General features: G+C 41.0%; 1 protein-coding gene across 2 annotated transcripts; it reads right to left on the reverse strand.

Annotated features, from left to right (window-relative positions):
* Positions 1-202: 202 nt before the first annotated feature.
* Positions 203-23,369, reverse strand: reps1 (RALBP1 associated Eps domain containing 1). Of its 2 annotated transcripts, XM_037685926.1 has the most exons (19): positions 23,149-23,369; positions 16,942-17,065; positions 13,342-13,571; positions 11,047-11,209; positions 10,658-10,791; positions 9,047-9,209; positions 8,904-8,967; positions 8,629-8,783; positions 7,533-7,654; positions 7,126-7,206; positions 5,518-5,605; positions 5,001-5,099; positions 3,218-3,278; positions 2,832-3,030; positions 2,556-2,750; positions 1,472-1,561; positions 1,188-1,342; positions 1,004-1,109; positions 203-930 (listed from the first exon to the last, which is right to left on the reverse strand). In XM_037685926.1, the coding sequence occupies exons 1-19, from the start codon at positions 23,299-23,301 to the stop codon at positions 862-864; spliced, it is 2,451 nt and encodes an 816-aa protein (XP_037541854.1). In that variant the 5' UTR covers positions 23,302-23,369; the 3' UTR covers positions 203-861. The 2 variants fall into 2 exon arrangements, with proteins under 2 accessions (XP_037541854.1, XP_037541855.1); XM_037685927.1 differs by lacking the exon at positions 7,126-7,206.
* Between the last annotated feature and the right edge of the window lie 2,232 nt (positions 23,370-25,601).

Genomic DNA, 25,601 nt, shown 5'->3' on the forward strand with positions numbered 1-25,601 from the left:
GTACCAACCAATGCTTCCGTGTCTGCAGATCATTTCTGGTGTCAAATCACAGCTGATTGGTCTTCATTGTAAATACCACATACTTGAGATAAAACTCTATAGATGTCAATGACCATAAAGAAAAACCGTTGGTCGTGTAAAGGTTTAAAAAGCCGATCAAATCATGCAAGATTTGCATGAAGGGTTATAAGAATGTCTGGGATTGTTTTAAGACGGCAGAAATCTGCTTTGGTTGTAATCCGGCTTCGACTTCCTGTTAGCTTCTGATTTATTTTACAAACTGATGAACTTCTGAGTGATTTCTGCTTTAGGCTTACACAACGACTACAAATTACTCTACAGAACATCGTAAAAAAAAATCCAAACTATCCTTTTAATTTGATCCAATATTTAATAAAATAAAATTTGGTGTGGCAGAGCTAAACATACTGGTGCTAGCCTCCGTTTAACTCGCTAACCGTGAACACGAGGACACAAACAGTCACACAAACACAACGGTTACACTCTGCATTTCTTCTTCAGTTGCTCAGAGAGTGAAGTACTCAGACACCAGCTGTGGTGTCTTAAGAAACCTAAAGTTCATCCGAAGCTCCTAACCGTCTCGCAGTTTGTCGCCATCCTCATTTCACCTGTTCTTAAAAAAACTGAAAGGTGCCAGTTGATGAATTCTCCTCGGCTCGTTGATTAGACTGATGTCAGGTCTGTCTGGTTTCTGGTCGGATGCCGTGTGATTGAGCGTGAACGCCACACAGCAGCACTGAAGAAATTCAAGATGATGGGAGAAAGAGAGGCGGAGGAAAGGAGGGATGGCCACAGCCTTGCCTCGGAGGAATGACAGCTGAGTTTTGCACCACACGTTGGTTAAAGATGTGAGAACGGTCTGAGCTGCTCCAGCTGGACTTCCAGAGATATCCTCTCTTCCAGCAGGTCCTAAAAACACAACAAGTGTGAGCGCAGTAACATGAAGCCAACCATCATCCTCTTCAGCTAATGTGCTTCAAACCTTCAGTTGTTGTTGTAGTTCACTGTTAAGTCGTGCCAATACTGTGTTTGTCTCCTTGTTTCTTCTGATTGAAGCTTGAATAGCCTTCTTGTCTTTTCCAACAGACCTGAAAACACCGACATGATATTTATTGAACTGGCACAGAAAATAGAACTAAAAGCTTCAGCAAGCGGAAGCTTCCTACCTGGGGATGGAGGGTTGTGCGGTCAGGGGGGCAGCTATGACGCCGGATTTCTGCGGACCGTGCTGCTCGTCTTCGGGCCAAAGCTCGTCTTCAGACTTTAACCTCCGACGAACGGGTTTTGGTGGAGGAGCCAGTGGTCCTGATGAGCCCTTGGCCTGATGGGAAAACAGAACCTCACTCACTGGAAGGGGAGCGTTTATGCGTTTTTGTTTTTTAACAGCAATTACAAAAATCATGACGGGAACTCTGAACTCTTGCGAGCTTCAAATGCTACTTGGACATACAGAGGCGACTGAAGCCGAGGTCCTCTCATCTGCTGGGCCATCACTCTTCACGGTTCTTAAAGGACCGGCACCTTCTGATATCTTGTCCACCTGACAACACAAAAAAAAAAATCAGTTTATACATCTAGAGGGGTGCAGTTATTTCACATAAAAGTATATTAAAAAGGGCAAATTTGATTAAAGGCAGCCGAAAGCCGAACTCAGCCACTCTCTCTCTTTTTAAAATGGATTCAAGCTTATTTTTCCACCTAAGCATTTTCTCCAGTATTCTACATTTGTTCATCTGCACCACCTCCTTTCTCTTTCTGAGGCTGTCACAGCAGAGAAAGAGAAAGGACGGGGGGGAGGGTCTGTCTTTCCCCATGGTGTCCCAGAGACATGCAACAGGCGGGCGTGCAACAGACAGCCTCGGAAAAAGAAAGGAGGGGGCGGGGAGTCGGTCTTATACCCGAGTGAGCCGCACGAGTGGCATAGATTGTTTATTTAAAATAATCAAGTGCGACCCGAACCGAGCCTCGATGGCCAGCCCGCCCCCGGGGCTCAGTAACCGTAGCATCAGTCTGTCTGTTCTCTTTTGCTGTGCTCTTTTAGAGAGTTTAAAACATTGTTAAGAACATTGAAAGAGTGTGGGAACGGTTCATAAGGCCTTGAAATATATATAAATACTAAAATAAATATAGCGTCCCTACTTCATGGATTCTCACCTATCGCGGGGGTGTCTGGAACGTAACCCCTGTGATAAGTGAGAGACTACTGTAATGCAAATGCCGCAATCATCCAGAATGTGATGAGGGCCAATTTCAGCTACTTCAACATAGCCAGTTTAGTTTTTTTTATCAAATTAGTTGACAGTCGTCTTTAATCTTGTTGCCGCGGGTGATTTAAATAGTGAAGAATGGACTTTTTTTTATAAAACTGAAACAAACATGTTCAAAACCCAACAAGTCACTGTGTTTGTTAACACAGTGCAGTCAAAGGGCAGCCTACAATGACTCACACAGAACAATGTAACGTTTTGGCAGCAGTCATTGTTACGATATACACAACACATTAATACTGAGCGTTGCCTCCAGGTTGCACCCACCTGCCCCGTCTCGGTGTGTTTGTCCATTTCTGGCAGGCTGGAGGGCTGCTCAGAGGCAGCCAAGGCCTGAAACTGGCTAAAGTCTGCAAAGTTGGGCTGCTGAGGAATCTGCTGGGGGGAAGTGGTGGTGAGCGCAGCTCCACCTCCAGGAACACCCTCAGCCTCTACTCGATGCCCCGTGAGCGGCACTGATGTCTATAAGGAGACAGGAGGAGAAATAAGATGATGAGGAGCTCTGTGACAGTAAAAGTGAAAGCCTGATAACTATTTTTTTACTTGTGTGGGTAGCGGGCGAGGAGGCACTGCAGGAGGAAAAGCTGTCGTGGAGGGTTGGGGTTGTCCCGGGGCAGACGTGGCAGCGAAGGTGCGATTCATGTCCAGAGACGAAGAGCGAGAGTGGGAAGGGTGGGGGCGAGGAGGAGGGGGAGGTGGCGCTACCACCTTCAGAGCTTCTGGAGACGCACCTGACTGAGATCTGAACACAAACATTCATGTTTCTGGGTTTGAAGCTAAACAACAATGAACAGGAAGTGATTTAACAGTATTAATCCAAAAATACAAAACACATCTCAAGTTCAGGGCTAGAAATGATTCTAGTCTCCTGAATGAAGCAGAAAATATGTGAGAATACACAGAAATATGGTTTAATATATCTAAATTACCTTTGTCTGGTGGTTGGTTCCTGATCTGAGGTAAAGGAGTCTGAACTGCTATAACCATCACCTAATGTGGAATGAAAGGAAAATACACAAGGTTTAATGCAAATCAAAAACATTTTTCTTCATATCAAATAATTTTGACCCTTTAAAGCATAAGAGGCATCAACAAGAAGCACATGTTGACCTAAATGATGACAATAATTCAAGCTTCTTCTACTGTAAACTAGAGAATAAAACCTTAAAGGGACCCTCAGGTGTTGCAGATCAAAATCAAACCTGGGAGAAAAATGTAAAATGAAGTCTTCTGAGGATTCACTGATCTGACAAACTGCATCGCTCATCCCACCTGAGAACTACAGATAATAAGAAAAGCACGTTTTCCAGGCATTTCTAGCTCAGGATAAACTTATTGATTGCAACATATTTTGCTTTTAGTCTGATTAACACCCTCAACAAATGTTCCCTTTACGATTTCATATGGTACGAGATTGTAAACGTTTGAAAACATAACCGTCTTAAACTTTTTGGTAGTTGTGCGTTTTGAGCTAGTTCAAACTGGTTCCACCTGCAGCTGCTGCAACAATAATAAGCTGATAAGTACAGTCAGCTGCCTGTACTGCAGCTGAGGTCTGTGTGAAGGTTTATCCTCACCCTCAGAGGGAAGATGTGGAGAAACTAAAAAAAAAAAAGAAGTGGCCTTCTTTCAGATAATTCATATACATTTCCTATTTTTGAAAACGAGTTCCAGAGTGAATTTAGTCATAAAAGGCAACTCTTGTGTTTTTGTGTAGATGGTAAAAACGTGATATTTTAAAGATCCACAGTCATAGCCTGACCTCCAATTTAACCTACTCCAAGTCTCGTTTCCTGTTTTTGTGTATTTCGATGGAAGCACAACGGCACCTCCTACAGGACTGGCATAGTTACTACAGTAGTACCTCGCTACTTTGCGGTTCGACTTTCGCAGACTCGCTCTTTCATGGTTTTTCCAACACAAGATTGTACACGGCAAACGATTGTCAACTTTAATATTACTCACGCAAAATTATACTTCGGACAGGTGCCGCCATTTTGTAGTTTTCTTTCAATAAGCCTACATTGAAACTTCAGTCAAAAGAACTACACTACCCAGAAGCCAACAGTGCTTCCGACTGCTGCTTTCTGTGGAAATGGAGGGAGTTTAGCAACGCTGTGTCAAAAGTAATGATCTTTCTATTAAGCTCACAGAACTGGCAGGAAAGTCTCAAATAATCCTGAAGCTTAATTATCCGCAGTCATCAACCTGGATGGGGCGTGGGCTTCGTCGCTGCAGGGTAGGTCTGCAAAACCGGAACCAAGATGCTGGTCTGCAGACCTGGGGAGTACCCATATAAAATTTTGCAACACTGTACAAGACATATATGTATGTTGTTAAAATTAAGTAGGTTTAAGAGTTTAGAAAATTGATAAGAACACTGCAAGAAAGTGGGAAGGGTTTCTAAAGCCTTAATATATATATAAATACTAAAATAAATAGTGTTCCTACTTTGCGGTTTTTCACCTATAGCGGTGGTGTCTGGAACATAACCCCCGCGATAATCGAGGGACTACTGTACAGCGTTATGGGTCATTTTGTCATCTGTGTGGATGTAAGCATTTCTAAAAAATGGTGGCGTGTTTACAAGGAAATTTTTCAAAACGACAAATAATAAAAAATAAAAAAAAGACCTGAAACAAATGCGTTCCCTTTTGTGAAAAGGGACTAAATTTTTCAACTCTGCAGCAGAGCAGCCAGTTTTCCACTCACCCACAGTGTTGGCAGCTACAAACTTCATGGAAGCAGTCAGTTTGGCTTCTTCAGACAGTTCTGGAGGTTTTGCCAGTAGAGGACTAGTAGGATTGTGGTCTAAAGAAAAAAAAAAACAGAAACTGTTGAGTCTAATAGAGTAAATACTGAAACATTTATAAATACACTGTAGAAGATTTGCCATTAAATGAGTGTTTTTCATGCTAAAAAAACCTCAAAGCAAATCTTGTTCTTTGTCACTTTTCTGACTTTACTGCTACATCTGCAGGTTCTCACAGCTGTCAGGCACAGGAAGCTGAATTCTAATTATTTTAAAGGATCAAACATTAAGCTAGCATAATTCTAGTTTTAATTCAGATTTGCCCGAGAATGAATTCAGAGGATGTTAAACTCGTTGCAAGGTTCTCTGTGAAGACGGGCATAAAAGAGCTGTGGGAACGCCTGCAGCTGCAAACATGTACAAACACCATTATCTAACAAAAAAATCAGAACCGGATCGTTCAATTCTGAGTCCTACCGCTGGCGGTTCTCTTGAGCTCCATCTCCTGCATGTGAATCTTACTGGGCGTCATCCGGATGGGAACTGGGTGAACGATGGCCGTGTCCTGGAGGGGACACACATAAATGGAGGGTCAAACGGACGAGAGACATTCAAATTAAGATGTTTGAGAAGAAGAGGAAATCATCTGCGCTCCACTTTTTTTTTTTGGTTTAGATCAGGAGTCTGCAACCTGAGGCCTGTCCAAACTTTTTGACAAAGTGTGCATGAAATTTCTGCAGCAGATTGACACAACTAATACCCAAAAGGTGAGGCTGCCCAGCTTTAACCAGATATATCACAATATTGTGCGCACAGCTTCAAAAATCATCTGAATGCGTGTTCTCCATTTTGTTGACATACAGTACAGATGTCGTCCAAATCCACCCAAATTATTTGAATTCTCCTCATAGTTGAGGCAAATATGGAACTGAAGAAACGTACAGAAGAACAAAAGCTTGTTATAAATAAAAGTTTTAACAGTTTAGCTACATGAAGGTTGTGGTTTTATTGTGTTTTAACTGAAGGGTGCATCTTGGTCCATTTATCTTTAGGTGTGATGCTTATTCTGCTCTTTGTTCTTATAATTACAGGGAGGACTCAGTCAGGTCTGAATCACTAACACGAATAACTCCAGTGTCCCTTCCCTTTGTAGAATTATGTACGTTTTAATTACTTTGTCTTAACATTATAAAATTACAAACAAAATACAGTTTCTCAACACCACAAACTGTAGCTTAAAAAGAAAAACCTTTGGAACACAGGAGTGGGGGTCGTGATCTACATTTTGATACGTTGCAGTGGGTCCAGAAAAGGTTCTGCACCCGTTTTACACCAAAAAACGATTATTGTTTGGTGTTAATGACGAGACAAGAAAAGCAAAAGGCAGAACTCTGAAGGGCTGACGTGCTGCGCCCAGACCATTTGTGGCGTGCACACAACCCAGATGTGAAATAATGCAGCATCAGTGTTTGCGTTTGAATATTATGGAACAAATAGGATCAGGATTTACAGTCTAAACCAGGGGTCTGCAACCTTTATGTAAAATTATATTAAATTCTGATCCTCTGCTTCAATTTCTACTATAATATTCAAACGCTGAGTTGTTATTTTGGCATCAAAGATGCTATTATTTTATTTAAAAAAAACTTTTTTTTAATATCATCTTCCTGGAACCCCAGAAACTGGGAGATGACAAATCAGTCAACTGATGCTATGAGATGTTTGATATCCTTAAGCCTAACTAGGAAAGCTTTCTGAGGTATTTGAACATTTAAAATATATATTTTTAAATGATAATTGCAAAAATTGTTGCAAAAGCTAATTTATAATGTATAAATCAACAGATAAACACTTGAGCAAAACTTCATTTGTGGGAAAGACAGTTTAAGTGAACATATCCTGGTGATTTGTACATATTACAAGATTCTTTTTAAAAATGTGATGTCTTTTAGAAGCCAGGCAAACTGAAACCCAAAGAGCTCTTTGACAGAACATCATGCACAGAAAGAACAGGGAGAGATTTCCAGAGAGGGTTAATGTCTGTCCATTGTTGGCGAAACCATGCATACTAAGTGATTGACTTACAGGGTCAGCTGGTGCAATGTTAGAGTCAAATTGGGTCAGAGTTTGTGAGCTGGAGGAGCGCTCGCTAAACGTCTCCCACTGCTGCAGGAGACAGACAGACAGTGAGAAGAGAAACAAAACGTCAGTCAGCCAGTACAGTGACATCACACTTTTACTGAACATCATTGGTCTCGGCTGCAACCGTGGAAACAAAACTACCATCACAGTCCGAAGGAGGGAGAGAGGAGGTGCTGAATTATCAGTAATGGTGTTTTGTGATGAGGAAGACGATGGCAGTCATATCATGATGGATACAGAAATTTGAACTGAGTCACTGTGAGAAATTAATGAGGAAGAATCAAGCAAAAGCAAAAAGGAGGAGTTTTAGGGCTGGGTAAAAATGTGATCTGTTGTGTGCATGTTGAAACCTCGTTGCTCTGGTTCATCTCTGGCCACGCCTGGTTGAGCGACGGCATGGAGGGAGACTTGTTGGGGGTGACCTCCACCGGCGACGCAGAGTATCCAACATCAGCAGTCGACTCCGGGACTTCTGGGGGAAAAAAAAAGCTTTTAATTAAAAAGTATTTGTTGTGAATGACTCTCACCTACTACCAGACCAAGTATTAGCAGAAGATATGAAAAACAGGCTGAGTTAGAGACATTTGTGTTGGCTAATTTCAGTAAGCTGCGGCTGCCATCTTGAACTGCACTCACTCCATGAGTTAAACAGTTGTAGATACACATCCAGTGATAGTTTCCTGAAAGTTTCATGCAAATCCATCCAGTGCTTCGTGGAGTATTTTGCAAACAAACCTGAACTAATTACAGAGGTAACAACATCTGGCAACATTTTAAACAATTAGTTTGCACCGAGTCTCAGCTAGCACCAGCCAGCCAGCATATTTTAGGAAATCTGTAAAACCGAGTTAAAATTTTATGATTTTTAGCTGAACTAATCTGTATATATTTTTTCGTTTCAATAAAAAAGTGGATTAACAATTAACAGTTCGTGGGCAGCAAGTAATTCTCCAATAGTGATCAAATTTAACCTGCACAAAAAATAAACCCTTTAACTTTATTACTGACCAAGAAATAATTATCTTGTTTATAAAGGAAATTTTCTGAGCACCTTAATAATTTATTTTCATTTTTCTACATTGTCTGTTCTTTCACTTGTCTTCTTTTTTACAGTTTCTATGACAAACACGACTCCTAACTTCTATATACAAATATTCATATTAGCGGCATTTTCTACAAAGATAAAGGTCTTTGGCTAATAATGGTTATCACATATTTGCTGACATCACCCTTCGCTGTCTCGCTTTAGTGGCTACACCTTTAAAAAAAAAATACAATTGTAAAAATCTTCTGTTTTAACTGTCTTTTGTTGTGTAAATAACCGTTAAATCAGCTCCCGTTAACAAGGCAGCTGAACCACGCCACACAGCACAGCCCTGCTGCCTCACAGGTTTGGAGTTGTCAAATTAGGCGAGGGTGCGGCAGAGACAAAGAGAGTCTGCGCACCTGCTGAGTCATCCAGGTCGATCAGTTTTGGCATGAGGCTCTCGGGAAGCTTCTCCGGGAGGTCGTAGCCGTTCTTTCTGGCCACGACCAGGTGAAAGGCGGCGCAGAACTCGTCCAGGGTCAGCGCTCCGTCTTTATCAAAGTCTGACAGCTCCCTTCAAACACACATCAGACACAATAATATATGAAGCTTCAGTGGGATTATATGATTATTTTAATTTACAACCTATTAATCATAAATCACAGACTGCATACTCCAAAAACACACGACTCACCAAATATGTGACAACTCTAAAATTGGAAGCTTTGATTTAGTGAAGAACTCTTTTGCTGCTGAACCTGCGACACACAGACACACAGATGATTAACACTTTTCTCATGAGGTCTCGGCTAGCATGACTTTCCTGCATTTTCCCACCAGGGATGAAGCCGGTGAGGTCCGGCTGAATGGTTTTGAACTGGTTGACGTAATACTGCCTCTGCTCGTCTGTGATTTTCCAGGGGTCGTCGTAGCTGCAGGACTGTCGCTGGATCTCGTTGGTGGTCGCAGCTGAGGCCGCTGGTCGTATCGTTGAGCTTTCCTGCAGGAAACAGAATCATAGACGTAAACGTGAACCTGGAGCTCAAATTATAATGTTGTCTCTTATTAAAATAAAAACAAAAAAACACTGAACTCTGGAAGTTTTACAGTGGTAACTGATAAATTACAGTTTCTGTGAAAATGCTGGGAAATAAATGACTTTACTGATATTACTGAAGATGAAAATAAGCTACAAGAAGCAGAACACTGAAACTGAAAAGTAGCAAAATGCTAGGTAAAAGCTAAAACTAGCAAAGAAGCAAAAAAATGGCCAAGACTCAAAAATAGCAAAATGCTATTTTAATGCACAAATTATCAGAAGGATAGCTAAAAACTGAAGGTAGCAAAATGCTAACTAAAAGTAAGAAAAGGCTAGCAAAATGCACAAGGCTATAGAAGCTAAAATTATCAGAAGGTGAGTTAAAAAAACAAGTCTAGTAAAAAGTTTCAAATGGCCAGAAAGAAGCTAAAATGTTGCAAAATGCTGACTAAAACATAAAATCTCCAGAAGGCTAGCTAGAAACTAAAGGTATCAAAAGGCTAGCTACAGACGTAACCAGACTAGTAAGAAGCTTAAAGTAACAAAAGCTGGTTAAAAGCTAATAATAGCAAAACACTAGCTAAGAGCTGCAGTAAGCAGAATGGCAGTCAAAAGTAGCAACAAGCTAGCTAAAAGCTAAAAATAGCATATTAGCTAAAAAGTTGCAAAATACGACAAAGATTTCAGACATTTCGGAAAAATACTAAGAAATCTTGGTGTATTTCTTTTAGGAACATCTTTGTAAATAAAAGTTAAAATTTTTAAAAAGAATAAAAGTTGAAAAACTAAAGTCACAGCACCCATCTTCGGAATGTGCAGAACAATTTTAAACGTAAAAAATAAAATAAAAACAGTGAGTGCTGAATCATAGTTCACACTATAACACAGCTAAAAATGACAATGATAGCAGCATGTAAGTGAAAAAGTCACTGACTTGTTAGTTTTATTGACTCGGATGTGATGTAAAAAACTAAAAATGGAAATCTGCCTAAAAATAGACAAAGAGCAGAACAGGCTTTTGATGGAAAGAGTCACAGAAGCTGCTTGAGTTTGAGTTTAGCAGCAAAAAAACGCACCAAAAGTGCTGACTGATGTTTGAGACTCCTGTGTGGTTATCTGATGTTCTGTGTTTGTAGGAAAAGATGCAGCTGTTTTATCAGACAAAAAGTTTACAATGTTCAGTCTCACAATACGTTTGTTACTTATTGAGCCGAGTCACTTTATCTTTGCCCATTTGTCAACACTTCCTCTTCACTGTAGTGAAAGTGGCTGACATGATGCACACATTTTTTTTTAAATAAACTTATGCGTTATATTCATCAGAGCTATAGAAAGTTAAATACCCAACAGAATGTAATTTATCCTGAGAGCTCAGACCAGCAGGAGGGACAAAAGCAGAGCTGCTCTACCTGGACCGATGAGGGGTGCATCGCGGGGAGTGTGCTGGAGGGTGGCGTATCCGCTGTGAAACTGACCCAGCTTTCCTGACTCGGCAGCGGAGGCGGCGAGTGGGACGGCCATGTGCCATCTCCGGTTGCTGGACCTGGAGGGGAAAATCCCAGAGAAACAAATTTTAACATCTCACACTGTAAATTACAGAGGAACTTAAAAAAGCTAAATTTTTATGATTTACTCCTTAAAACTATTCTTTCCCCAAACACAAGTTCCCCAGAGGCTCAGAAAATAAAACATTTAAAACCTTTCTGCTAACTTGTCTAAAGTCCCTCGGACCTTATGAGGCCGTTTCCAAACTTATATTTGAGTAAAGAGGACAACAGTCGTGAGAAATGAATCAGACCCGTTTGTGGTTCTCTGAACTGCGTCCACACGGCTCCGGTCGCAGCCACCGCCGGCTGCCGCTCCACGTTTCCACCGCTGTGCTGCCGATTGTGTTTCCTCCAAGTGTGAGGAGAGGTGGGGGGCGACTGGTGAGGCGAGATGACCGGGGACGTCGGCTCGGGCTGAAAAACACACATCAACACGACGAAACATCTAAGTATGTCTGCTGACAAACACACAACTCATTAATTAGTTTTCACGCCACCGTATTGAAACTGAAGCGTTTCCTTTTGGATCCCATCTGAGCCACTTAAAAACAAGGAAAGCTACTTCTGAAGTGTTTAATCTGCTTCATGACACATGCGGGACGTTAGAGCAAGCAGTGAGTGAGTGTTTCACAACAAAACTCAACAAGATGACTTCAGTGGAAAGGATCTGTGCGACGCATCGCCGTGTTAATGTCCACGTCAAACAGAGTCAGCAGCAGAAAGGCAGTTTGAGTCGTAACAAACACAGGAGGTCATATTCCTGAGACTTTTTGTAGCAACTGCAGAGTTCGATTGTTGTACGAAGTTCCCTAAAACAGTAAAAAGCATTTTCCCCCCAATACAAACCGGATTCCAAAAAAGTTGGGACACTAAACAAATTGTGAATAAAAACTGAATGCAATGATGTGGAGGTGCCAACATCAAATATTTTATTCAGAATAGAACACAAATCACAGATCAAAAGTTTAAACTGACAGAATGTATCATTTTAAGGGAAAAATCTGTTGTTTCCAAATTTCATGGCGTCAACAAATCCCCAAAAAGTTGGGACAAGTCCATTTTTACCACTGTGTGGCATCCCCCCTTCTTCTTACAACACTCAACAGACGTCTGGGGACAGAGGAGACCAGTTTCTCAAGTTTAGAAATAGGAATGCTCTCCCATTCATGTCTAATTCAGGCCTCTAACTGTTCAATCGTCTTGGGCCTTCTTTGTCGCACCTTCCTCTTTATGATGCGCCAAATGTTCTCTATAGGTGAAAGATCTGGACTGCAGGCTGGCCATTTCAGTACCCGGATCCTTCTCCTACGTAGCCATGATGTTGTGATTGCTGCAGAATGTGGTCTGGCATTATCATGTTGAAAAATGCAGGGTCTTCCCTGAAAGAGATGACGTCTAGATGGGAGCATATGTTGTTCTAGAACCTGAACATAGTTCTCTGCATTAATGGTGCCTTTCCAGACATGCAAGCTGCCCATGCCACAAGCGCTCATGCAACCCCATACCATCAGTGATGCAGGCTTCTGAACGGAGCGTTGATAACAACTTGGGCTATCCTTGTCCTCTCTGGTCCGGATGACATGGCGTCCCAGTGTTCCATAAAGAACTTCAAATCGTGACTCATCTGACCACAGAACAGTCTTCCATTTTGCCACACTCCATTTTAAATGACCCCTGGCCCAGTGCAAACGTCTGAGCTTGTGGAGCTTGCTTAGAAATGGCTTCCTCTTTGCACTGTAGAGTTTCAGCTGGCAACAGCGGATGGCACGGTGGATTGTGTTCACTGACAATGCTTTCTGGAAGTATTCCTGAGCCCATTCTGTTATTTCCTTGACAGTGGCATTCGTTTTTGAGGTGCAGTGACATTCAAGGGCCCGGAGATCACGAGCATCCAGTAGAGTTTTACGGCCTTGACCCTTACGCACAGCGATTGTTCCAGATTCTCTGAATCTTTTGATGATGTTATGCACGGTTGATGATGATAACTTAAAAGTCTTTGCTATTTTACGCTGGGTAACACCATTCTGGTATTGCTGCACTATCTTTCTGCGCAACAATGGTGGAATTGATGATCCTCTTACCATCTTGGGTTCTGAGAGACACTGACACTCTGAGAAGCTCTTTTTATACCCATTCATGTTGTCAATTGAACTAATTAGTGTTAATTGGTCTTCCAGCTGTTCGTTATATGCTCAATTTCCTTTTTTCCAGCAACTTATTGCTACTTGTCCCAACTTTTTTGGGATTTGTTGACACTGTGAAATTTTGAATCAACATATTTTTCCTTTAAAATGTTACATTTACTCAGATTAAACTTTTGATCTGTCATCTATGTTATATTACAAATAAAATATTGACATTTGCCATCTCCACATCATTGCATTCAGTTTTTATTCACAATTTGTTTAGTGTCCCAACTTTTTTGGAATCCGGTTTGTATAACACCACTAAAATAAAATCAATTTATTACCTGAGCAAATAAAAGTATTTAATAAATCAACAGCAGCAATTTCAGCTCGAGTCTTATAAAGCAGAAAGTTACAAACCTGGGTTTCTATGCTGGGTGCCATGGGCTGGATGACCTCGTGGGCAGGATGTGAAGTGGAGGAGGAGGGACCTTTCTTGTTCTGGTGACCCCTGCCCGGCGGTCGGGGAATTACCGCAGTACCAGTAGGTGGGTACAGACCTTGGCTCTCCGCATCCTGATACAGAGCTGCGTGTCTCGCTTCAGCCTCGTTCTTTCCTACCACAAATCTGGGCAACGGCAGATCTTTGACTGGCAAGAAAAAAAGATTCACTAAGCTCGGTAATCAAATCTCTTAAAGACACAGAAATTGTTGGTATTGTCGGTGCTGATCTGTTGGAAATGTGAAGTTTGCTTTATTTTACACCAAAATATGGATTTAACTTTTGATGCAACTGCACAAAAATAATAAACTTTTGTTTCAGTTTGTAAGCCCCACTGTCAACCTGTTAAATGTTATACAGAAAAAAATTGCAGTATAAAAAGAAGATTAAATAAAGAAAGTGGGCCCTTTCATACAGGAGAACTGTCAATCATGTGCTGCTGCAACTTAAATATGAGGCTTCAAGGCTCATCTGGTCTCTATAGAGGCAGACGGTACAATCTATTTTTAGATGCAGTGTGTCGTGGACGTAGAAGACTTTGATTTTGTTAATCTATACTGCCACTTTAAGAGAGACAGCAGTTTGTCCCAGTAGAGTTGCCGTAGGTTCTGTAGAAGAAACTTGTTGCTATAAAACTGTTTTTACTTTTTTTCATATTTTCTTTGCTGAACCCTGAAAAACGTTTTGTCTGAAGTTTTCAGAATGTGACCGTGTTTTTATGATCGACTTTGAAATGTTTGATATGTGTATGAATTTAACACAATGCTAATTATGTTAGCTTTGCTATGTTACTTTCAATGTTAAGTTAGCGCCTTCTATACAGTAGTCCCTCATTTATCGTGGGGGATCTGTACCCTGAAGTGAAAAACCATGAAGTAGGAATAGTAGTACATGTAGTAGTAGTTTATTTTAGTATTTATATATATACTGTATATAGATAAAGGTGCTTTAAACCTTCCCACACTTGCAACATTCTAAACAATGTTCCTAAACTCTAAACGCTCTAAAAGAGCACAGTGTCATGATTTCAGCTCCCTGCCTCCTCTGCTCTTTGCCACCTGCAAGCACTCTTGGCCACACCCACTTCTCTGCTCTGAACACTGAACAGCTGATCAGCTGCAGCAGTATGGGCTGCACAAAGGTGCAGGAGGTGCCAAATAATTTAAAATAATTTATTTTAAATTAAAAAATACATGCCGATCGTGCGGCTCATCCAGCAATCAGCCAATTGTGTGGCATGTCCAAACTTATTTTGAAAAACCGCAATAGAGCGAGTCCGCAATAAACGAACAGCGAAGTAGCGAGGGACTACTGTAGTAATATTTGATCAGCAACCTATGATTATGAGTTTTCTTACATTTGTTACTGTGTGCTCTAGGCATAGAAGCATAAATATCAGTAAAAACAAACCATAGCTTATTAGGTTTCAAGATAATCCAAACACATCCATCGTTTTATTATGGCACTGCAGCCCTGTGAATCGTAATCAAATAGTCAGATGCTGAAAGATTCCCACCTCTTCATGAGACACTATTCAAATAACCTTTGATCCAGCAATGGCTGCATATTTCTAATTTTGAATTTTAAATAAATATAAATCCAACTTTGACAATGGTCAGGAGCAATGTATTCACTTTTGGGTGCTTGTTTCTAGGAAATGTGTTCATTTCCCCCTACTAAACATGCCTCAAAATGTTGTTAGCTATAAATTAGGATTATAGCAATAAATGTTTATTGTCTTAATCAAGCAACCCTGTCCTACAGCTTTTAAAAATATAAATGTATAAGTTGACATTGATCAACTGATAAAAAAGATGTCTTATTGTCTAAGCAAACGCTCAACTTCACCTCTGATGTACCAAGAATTTTTTTTTTAAACCATTTCATGTAAACGAGTGGTTCCCAACCCTGGTCCTTGAGGAACACCATCCTGCATGTTTTACTCGTTTCCCTGCTTTGACACACCTGATTTGAATGAATGGGTGATTAACACGCTTCTGCTGAACTTGAAGTAATTAAATCACTGAATCAGGTGTGTTGAAGCAGGAAAACAACTAAAACATGCAGGATAATGTTCAAGGACCAGGGTTGGGAACTACCGGTACTGAATTAAGCTATTCTTCTCTAAATAAAGAATATTTTCTCCAGTCCTTATTTAGAAAGACCTGACATGACGTTAACGATGTATTTTTGTTTTTAATCACATTCCACTGATCTTTTCATCCTTGGAGGCAGCATCAAGTTGAAGTGATGTTTCCAAACAGCCTCAAACCTAAAAATCATCACAAGGTCTCATTTATACTGAGGGGGAAGTGGCCTCTGCACTTCCGTATATGCTTATCAAATTATGAAATCGTTCAGCGTGTTGCAACATTTAACATGTCTGTGGGCAGTGAGTGTGAAAAACCTGTTTTGTTTAAGAGAAAGTAGTAATAGATTTATTATTTTTAGTAAAACTTTCAGTGTTTATGGAAACAAACTGTTAAAGCAGCCTTATCCTTCCTAGTCATCCCAAAGCAGAAATGTAAGACTAAACAGTGACTAATACTGTATATATTTTTTAACAACTACACTCTGTTATATAACTTGTATTAGATGTGATTCATTAAATATGACAAGTGCACTGACAGCACTTAAAGGCTTCCAAACGTTTGATAAAAAAACAACATGCTTAATATTTACAGCTCCAACAAACTGCTCCTGTTAAAGTGAGTTGGAATGAGCACAGTCTGCAGTGCAAAAAGCAGTGAAAATATTGATCGGTGTAAAAATGAGTTCATAAAGACGACATCAAGATATCTTAGGAACTAAAATAGCATCTTATCTTCCCAATCTACCTTTAAACCAAGGTTTTCTAACAGGTATGTCTTTACATCAGTAAACTTCTTCTGAAATTGACAGTTTCTCGCTGCTAGCTGCCATAGCACCAGGAAATCTTGTCGTATAATATTTGGAAATATTGTAAAACTTATGGGTTCACCTTTTTGAATAAAAGGTTTGAATTCACGACTGACAACGTGCAAGACCAACAAATTACGTTTTTCAAACTGGCACTCTTGTAAACAACGTAGCTTGGTGGTCAGCGCCATGGTCTTATAACCCTGAGGTTGCGGGTTCGAGCCCAGGCTGTGTCAGGAGGGTATCCGGTGTAAAACAATTGCCAAATCTTTCATGCGAGTTTGCTCGCTGTGCCAACCTCTGAAGAAGGGAGCAGCCGAAAGAAACTTACTTTTACTCTTGTAAACAACGCTAACTTGTCAGGCCAGGTGATAAACGGCCAAACTCCAACAAAATACTTATAATTGTGACGACGTTTGAGATGGAGAATTTGAAAACAACAACTCAATATTGAAAACTTCATGTGTGACTCATTTTGCCAGCGTGGGTCACAAAAGTTCATCCCTACTTTTGCGCTCCACTACCTCTAAGAATTTGATTTGATTCGAAAGAAGACGAAAAAAATAAAAATAAAAAAAGCCAAAAAGTGACGATGAGGAAAAGTTGCTGTGTGGACTCACCTGAATTGAGGCTCTCCACCCTCAGCGGTAGTCCAGACTGGGCGATGGCAATGAGCTTCAAAGCGATGTAGAACTGGCTCCGTCCGAAATGCCCCAGCCGAGTGGCTCCACACAACTCTGTGATCTAACACACACAAAGATGGAGAATAGTTAATAACTGAATTCATCTGGAGCTGAACTTCTAATGAGCCACATTTATTCAGGAATTGAAAGAAGTGACACCACAATAAAAATAACTCTTATAAAATTAATCTCTTTGGGGCCCTGTAGCTCAGTGGTTGGTGCCACAGCCTCGTAATCCTGAGGGTGCAGGTTCGAGCCTCAGGAAGGGCATCCAGCATAAAACATTGCCAAATGGGGGAGTGGTGGCGCAGAGGTTAGAAGATGGGCTTGTGATCGGAAAGTTGCAGGTTCACCTCCCGGTACCGTCAACATCAAAATGTGGGTGGAAAAGGTGAAACACCCACAACTGCCTCCACCCTCATTTGCCCCACTCTGGGTCCCTGAGCAAGGCCCTACCCCCACCATCTGCTCCCTAAACAGGTCTCTCTTGAAAATGAGTTCTTGTGGCTCATTGAGACTACCTGGATAAATAAAGGGTAACAGAAAAAAAAAAGTTTCAGTTTGCTCGATGTGGCGCCCCCTGCAGAAGGGAGCAGCCCAAAGATGAACAGCAAGCTTAGAATTAACCACTCTTTCATCGGTTGTCAAATACCTCTAACCCGGTAAACATGATACACCGCACCTGTTTTAATGCAAAATGGTGCGCGAGGAACCCTCTGATTTTACAGAGCGTACTCGCTGAGGTTCAGAGGGTTTCGACCATCACAAACCCGATTATTAAAGCTGCACAATGAACTCATTTTTGGAATACAACCAGAAAAACAGGTTATTCAACAAAAACAATTATTAAAAATATTTAGTCACAGGCTATACAGTAGTCCCTCGCTACTTCGCAGTTCCACTTTTGCAGTTTTTCAATGATTGTCAACTTTAATATTACTCACGTGATAGGGACAGTACGAGATAAAACGTTAACAGTAAATAAAACTTGGGACAGGCGCCGCCATTTTGTAGTTTTCTTTCAATAAGCCTACACTGTATTGCCATTCAAAACTACAATACCCAGAAGCCAACAGTGTTCCAGCCGTTGCTTTCTTCCGCAATGGAGGGTAAGTTTTGCAAAGCAAATCTACGCCATCTATGAAGCTCACAGAACTGGCAGGAATGTTCCTGCAAATAATCCTGAAGCTTCCTGAAGCTCAATTATCCACGCGCACATCAACCTGGACGGGGCGGTGCAGGGTAGGTCTGCAGAACCGGAACCAAGCTGCTGGTCTGCAGAGCTGGCGAGTAAAATTTTGCTGTACTGTAAAATACATATACGATTGTTGTTCAAATGACGCGGGTTTAAGAATTTAGAACATTGCAAGAGTGTGGGAAGAGTTTATAAAGCCTTAAAATATATATAAATACTAAAATAAATACAGCGTTCCTACTTCGTAATTTTTCCAACTATCGTGGGGGTGTTTGGAACATAACCCCCGTGATAATCGAGGGATCGTACTGTATTGCTTTGAGAGCTTGTCTCGACTTTGCCATCTCTAAATGTTTTGTTGAACTGAAACACTTTTTGCTGTTTTTTTTTTAATCTGTCAATATTCATAAAATTTTGGACCTTTTACCAGTTATTAAAATGTTATTAATCCAAAATATAACCAGACCTATTTTAGGTGGAAAACAAGAAAAATAAAAATTAAAGTGCACTGTATTCAGTAAGTTTCAGTCAGTTAAACTGATCACTTTTAGCAAGCAAACCTCGGGGGAAGCCTGTGGAGAGAAGGACCAGGGTGGGATGCAGGTCCTGATAGGTTCTGCTTGATTTGATATACTACAAATACCTTAAAAAAAAAAAAATTCAAACTTTCAGGCCACAGAGAGTAAACTATGGGGAGAGGAGGCCTTGGGAGGGATGTGGGTCCTGGCAGGCTCCTCTCTTTGATAATTTTAAGGAACTATCAGGTTCAGGAAAGCCAAAAAAGGTCAAAATCCAAACACCCAGACCTTTACAGAGAGCAGGTCAAGGCTGGGACCCTGGCTGGTCCCCAGCAGGATCCTTTCCCTGGTCCATTCCGATGAATATCAGGTCTACAAAAACAACGAGATAACAAAATCCAAACATCAAGGAGGGCAAGCGTGGAACTGAAGGCATGTGAGAGGAGGCCTACACTGTAACATGAGCCCCGACAGGATCAGGATCACAACACCTGAAAAATGTCAAAGTCCAAACACCTAGGTAAAGTAGGGAAGCATTGAGGGAAACCTGAGAAGAGGAGGCCCAGGCTGGGACTTGGGACCCAGTGAGTGGATACTTGTGATATTGATCAAAATATATGCAACTATACTGATTTTCAGTGATTTTCTTCTGATTTACATTCTCCAACACAAGCCTGATAGAACAGAATGGTAGATTAGAAGCTAGAAAAGCTTGAAATAGTTTGAAACGTGCATGAATTTCTACAAGAAAGAGGTATTACATAAAGTAAAGCAAAAACAGTAGCCCTGCAGCTTGTGGATGATTAAAACTCCTGAAGTTTGTAATATGAACCAATAGTGTGAGTTGTTCAGGACTGTGAACCACCACAGCTGACTGACTCCTCTCTTGCTGACAAAGGACTTTATCTAAATGGGAGAGCACACAAAGCACCGGTCACTTTCCTCAGACTCTTACGACACCACACTGGAGCGTCTCGGGGCCTGCAACACCGAGCTCAGAGTGGATTTTCAAAGTAAGGAAACTACAAGGCCGGCTGATTCCTCCACCACACAGCTCCCCTTGTTGACCTTGAAAAGGATGCTGACTCACAAGCTGCAAATTTTGGGACTGCTGAGAGACGTGGAGTCACAAGAACGGGCCGCTGCAGTTTAACTGGCTGCTCATTCTCAGTGAAACGATGGAGCAGGGACACCACAGATGAGATTATCAGGCATGAAAGCATTACATGCTCGCTCAGCCTCATCAACTTGAAAATATGTTCGGGGACAACTAAAGAAAAACAAACTCTGACTTTGTCACTGATTAAGAAGTAAAATTCAATATAACAAAAGGCTGAGCACTCAAGGATACGTGTTCCACTTCAAGGAACACGTATCACTCGCAACATTACATATCGGGTTTAGGACTACTAACAGCTACTACCACAGCTAATTTTAGCCCAGCAGCTATAAAACTGAATGTGTGAGCCATTTTGTGTTGGCTAATGTCAATCAGCTGTGGCGGCCATGTTGAACAGAGTTCACTTCAAAAGTGGTTGTACATCCATTAAGAACTTCCAGAGCGTTTCATTAAAATATGTTCAAGCATTCTTGAGATATTATGCTAACACTACAGTTAAACACGCACATGGGCGGGCAATAAGGAGCAAACTCTGCTCAAAACAAGTAAAATGAGAGGAAAGAATCCGGTTGCAAAAGATGGAACACCACAGACACAAACAGGGTGTTGTCAGCAGTGCCTTGCAGTTATTGCCCCGGCATGTTGCTACACCACTTATTTGCCCGATTGTTTAAAATTAGAACTAAAATCTCTGTTATAATTCTAATATATCAAATTAATACCTCAAACCAGTATTTGCTGTAGTATTTTACACAAACTCGACTGTGTCATGGTGACCCAAACAGCATATTAAACCACCAAAATGGTTTGTTCATTTTAAATTGACTGTGTAGGTTTCCTGTTTAAAAAAAAGTACTGCAACAAAAAAAAAAATGTTTTGTAATGGTGCATATTTATTTAGAGATAAGCTTTCTTTAGGCAGATAAATTTGTGTGTGTGTGTTTTCTTCCAACTAAACGTAGCATTACAAATAAATACTGCGACGCAACTTTAACCTGAAGTATTAAACTCTGGATAAAACCAGTTCCACACCTCGACAGAGGGGTTTAAACCACACACCAGATCCATGAAGCCAGAGCAGTAAAGACTAAGCCTAAGAGCTGTGATGTTTCAGATTGGGACACACAGACTGCTCTGCAGACGAACAGAATGGAGTCATCTTCAGCTTGACCGGTGACCGACGTCCAAAAATACAAGCTTGTAAACGCACCACATCAAAGCAAAACTAAAAGAAATAAGATTACTTATTTCCCCTAAAGTCTGAATTTACTGAGCGAGGAAGACTCAAACTTGTGAAGTCTGTTAAACACTAAAAAAAAAAAAAATCAAAAGAAGCCTGAGACAAATGAGCACCTAAAGGAGGCAGAGTTTCCATAAAGGGTATATCTTATTACTTTACTGCTCAGTAATCTAAAGGTGAAAGGTATTCACTGCAATAAAATAAATGATCCTGAATTAAAGATGTAGTGAAATGTAATTCTGAAATGTGGGTACGCACTCAGTGTAAACAAAGAATCCAACAGAAGTCTTTGTGCATAATTTACTCAACAAATCTGAGCACAAACATAATGCATCCGAGTCACGCGATTGTGATCCACAACGATTCACCCACGAACGTCACCGTTGTTGACGTGTTTTCGGTCCCTTTGTCTGTTTCAGTAGGTTAACAAACGCACAAGGAAGTTGGCGTCCGATCACAAATTTTGTTTACAAATGTTTAATTTAAGCAAACATCAACTACTGAAGTGAGATTAAAAAAAACTGTGCAAATTTTGTTTTTTTACTTTATGAACTTTGTTAACCAGTCTTCCCAACATTACAAAAAGTTTTCCTTTCCAGTGCCACCTACCACTCCCAACAGGTGGCACGTGTAAATATTGCATACTTGATGAAATCTTAACTTAATGTGCCCCAAGCTGTAGACAAACGCAAATAGTTGTAATATGAGCGGCTTCGGATGTTGTCAGTCCATTAAACGGCCGTTATTAGTTGTTATCATTCCTATATGTAGCGGTCAAACTGTCCCACCTACCTCCTAGTAGGTTTAAAGGTACGTTATTATTGCTGATAATAGGCAGTGTCACACGGAGGTAAACCAGGAAGTGTCTTTTTAGTTGTTTTCAGCTTATGTAACCCTTTTCCTAAAAGTAAGCTTACACCTGACCCTGAGGACCAACCCTAAACTTAACCCCCTTACCCTTGTGCCTAAACCTAACCAAGACTCTAAACCTAACCATGTGAAGCTATTATGAGCGCTAACAAAGCTAAAAATAGAGCCTATTATCATCGCTAACAACGTACCTTTAAACCCACTGGGAGGTACAGGTGGGGCAGTCTGACCGCTACATATGGGGATGATAACTAATAACGGCCATTTAATGGCTGATAACATCCGAAGCGGATGGAGCGGTAATATTCTGGTAGAGAACCAGTTTGTTTCTTACCGATGTTAAATTAGAAACTACAGATTGAAGTAATCTGTCAAAACACCAAGTGGTTTCTTCCTCATGAGCGAGTTTTTCCTTTCCACCGTCGCCTTCATGCTTGCTCAAGATGAGAGTTCTGCGACGGAGTTAAACTCAAAGCAGTCTGCTCTTCAGATTAAATAATGTTAAATTATTATTTTTAAATAGGAATGTTTCTGTTCAGTGCCCTGAGACGACTTCTGTTGCGACTTGGCGCTATATGAATGAACTGAACTATGTTATGAAATGTGCAAAAGCTCAAGCTCAATAATGAGAAGTTTCCTGTGACAGCGAGAGGAAGTCGTACAGCTACATGTTTTTGTACATTTCTTTTCTTTCTTTACTGTAAATATTTCATAAAACACACACCAGATCTGACCTTACTGTGAATTAGGTCAGAAATGTTCATAAAGCTGTTAAACGGAATGGGCCTCTAACATCTGCAGCCAGTGCAATCAATAAATCAATAGGTTCTTTTTACAAGTAAACACAGTGTGTATGTTTTTAGCATGTCAGCTCAACCCAGAAACAGATGGAAGGAGAATAAAGGGACATGTGAGCAGCAATGAATGCGAATTCTAGAGAGCATTGTTCAGCTGTGAAGCAGACCCAACAGCTAATCACAGGATTAGGACATTAGGACACATTTGCAGCTCTGTTTGGTAGAGAGGCTAACAGTAGCCAGAGGAAGGTGTGTCTGCTGCAGCTTTGCTAGCCATCCTGGCTAACCTCGGGTCTAACGGGCAAAGTTGGCACCTTCTCCGCCAACAGCTCCGCGTTTCGTGCTCTTACTTCTCTGGTTTAGAAGTTCCTTGTTGTCGTTTGTTTTAAAGCTAGTTAGCTTACCTGCAGGACAACTTCGCTGGGTAGCTGGGCCGCCCGGAAAAGGTCGAGAACTCTCCCGTTGGAAGCCACTTTCTTGGTGTTGTCCGTGTCGCAGTAAACGAACAGGTCCGAGTAGTATTTCTGCTCGACATCACTCAGCGTTAGGCTTTCCATGGTTCGGTGAACCTGGGAACCGGACAAGTTGGTTGCTGCTGGCACCCCCACGCCCACCCCCTTGTAGCCAACGGCTGGCTCCAAAAAGACTTCAGGATCCCAACTCGGCGAGCTAACGGTGAGCTTAGCGGTAATGATGTTCCCGACAAACCGCGTCGACTTGTCGTGTGCTCCCCCCCTCTCCCCTGCCTCCCTCCACACTTCTCCAGTACGAATATCCGCAGGAGGAACCCCTCAGCACAGTTCGTTAACTTGTTGGGCAGCGGAGCCAACAGCTGGCTCCGAGCTAGCAGCTACCTTGAATCAAAGTCAGCCGCACTAACGGCACTAGCGCGAGCCGTAAACCGCGTCCACCTCCTCGAGCTGGACATGAACCGAGCTATCCTCGCGCTGCGGTTTTTCTTCTCCCCGCGAATCCGCAACGGGACGACGGTTCTAAGCGCCACTGGAGGCAGATTCCGCCACCGGGCCGTTAGAAGTAAAGTTTCAGGGTCTTGGGGCTCCTTCCTCTAGTAATCATAGCCGCCATTCCCCCCATTGGTGGCAAGTCACCGGAGGTTCAAGCATCGTTTCCGGAGAGGCTCTTTCAAAATAAAAGGCGCACCCACAATCCAAGTCTTAAAAGGAAATGTCCACAGTCTTCATCTTAGTTTTGGACTGAACATAAAATAAGAGGAGAGATTCACATTGTTTATATTATGCATACAATTTGATGAAACTGAACATGGTTAAAAAACAATAAGGTTAAAGCTCCTTATTATCTGCAATTTTTGGTGTCTGTTTATCTTAATTTTGGGTAAAGCGTTCAAATATGCATTCCAAGTACACATGTAACAGTTAAAGTCAACGGTAATGATTTAGAATGAATCGATAAACTATAAAGTTTATACATATTTTGAGCTAATGTTGACTAACAATTCAGATTGCATGCAAACAGAAAACAAATGATGGGGTAATTTATTGTATACGTTTGCAAAGAGTTAAACAATAAATGATCATTTTACATTATTAAAAAAAAACAGTATGTAAAACATTATTCACCTTACAGAGAACAGGTCAGGCCAAGCTTAAAGTGTATTTTATCTAAATACAGAATTTACTAATATACAAGATCAGGAAAAAGAATAAGGAAGAAGAATATTTTGTTGATGAGGTTACAGTTTTAGCGCTGCTTATTTTTATATTATCGTGTTTTATTCTTGCAGAAAATATTGAATTTTAACTTTCAATACTAAATTGATCAACATATATTAAATATTAACTGTTTGGTTGCTGGGGCAGCACGGTGGCGCAGTTGGTAGAGCTGCCGCCCCTCAGCGAGCCGGTCGCCGGACCAAATCCCGGTCCAGGGACCCCTCTGGGTGGAGTTTGCATGTTCTCTCCGTGCGTGCGTGGGTTTTGTCGCGGTACTCTAGTTTCCTCCCACAGACCAAAAACATGCATGTTAGGCTGATTGGTGACTCTAAATTGTCCCTAGGTGTGAGTGAGAGCGTGAATGGTTGTTTGTCTCGTTTGTCCCTATGTGTCCCTGTGATGGACTGGAGACCTGTCCAGGGTGTCCCCTGCCTCTCACACAACGATGGATGGACATGGGCCCCAGTGGCCCTCGTGACCCAAAGAGGAAGAAGCGGGTAAAGATAATGGATGGATGGATGTTTGGTTGCATTTGACTTTTGAACTCATTATTGTTTGTTTTGTTTATGATTCATTCATGTTGGAAACTTGCAGAACAAAAAGTGAGATATGAAAAAAAAATAAGCTCAAATGTGGTAAAAACAGTTACAATTGTGGTTGAAAGTGTTTTGGTGGAAAAAAGCAAATAAAACATGCACGTCTGTTTTCTTTTGAGATGGAGAATAAAAATTATATTTTCTTGAGAGCATTTTTTTTTATGGCTTGTTTTTCTTAAGAAGGCCGTTTGCTTTTAAAATGTTGTAATTTAGTGCGTTTATTCTGAAAACAAAACTGGACAACATCCGGCGTGATCTCAGGATTTGTGGGTACTCATCATCAACTTGACGTTCATGACGTCACTGGGCCACGGTCCGAGTCAGCGCGAGTTTGCCTGGCCTGCAGAGACCCGGATGAGTGATTTCAGAATAAAAACGGCACTTTCCGCCTTAAAACTTGTAAGTTTAATAATATTAATGATAATAATTATAAATATATTGATTTTTTTTCTTTGTCATATACAGCAAAATTGAAACTATTAGGTCAATTTAATTACATTTTGGTTAGATTCCATAATCATGTGATAGATAGATAGATAGATAGATAGATAGATAGATAGATAGATAGAT

Source organism: Nematolebias whitei, chromosome 12 (assembly GCF_014905685.2).
Source record: "Nematolebias whitei isolate Nwh7 chromosome 12, NemWhi1, whole genome shotgun sequence".
Taxonomy (NCBI): domain Eukaryota; kingdom Metazoa; phylum Chordata; class Actinopteri; order Cyprinodontiformes; family Rivulidae; genus Nematolebias; species Nematolebias whitei.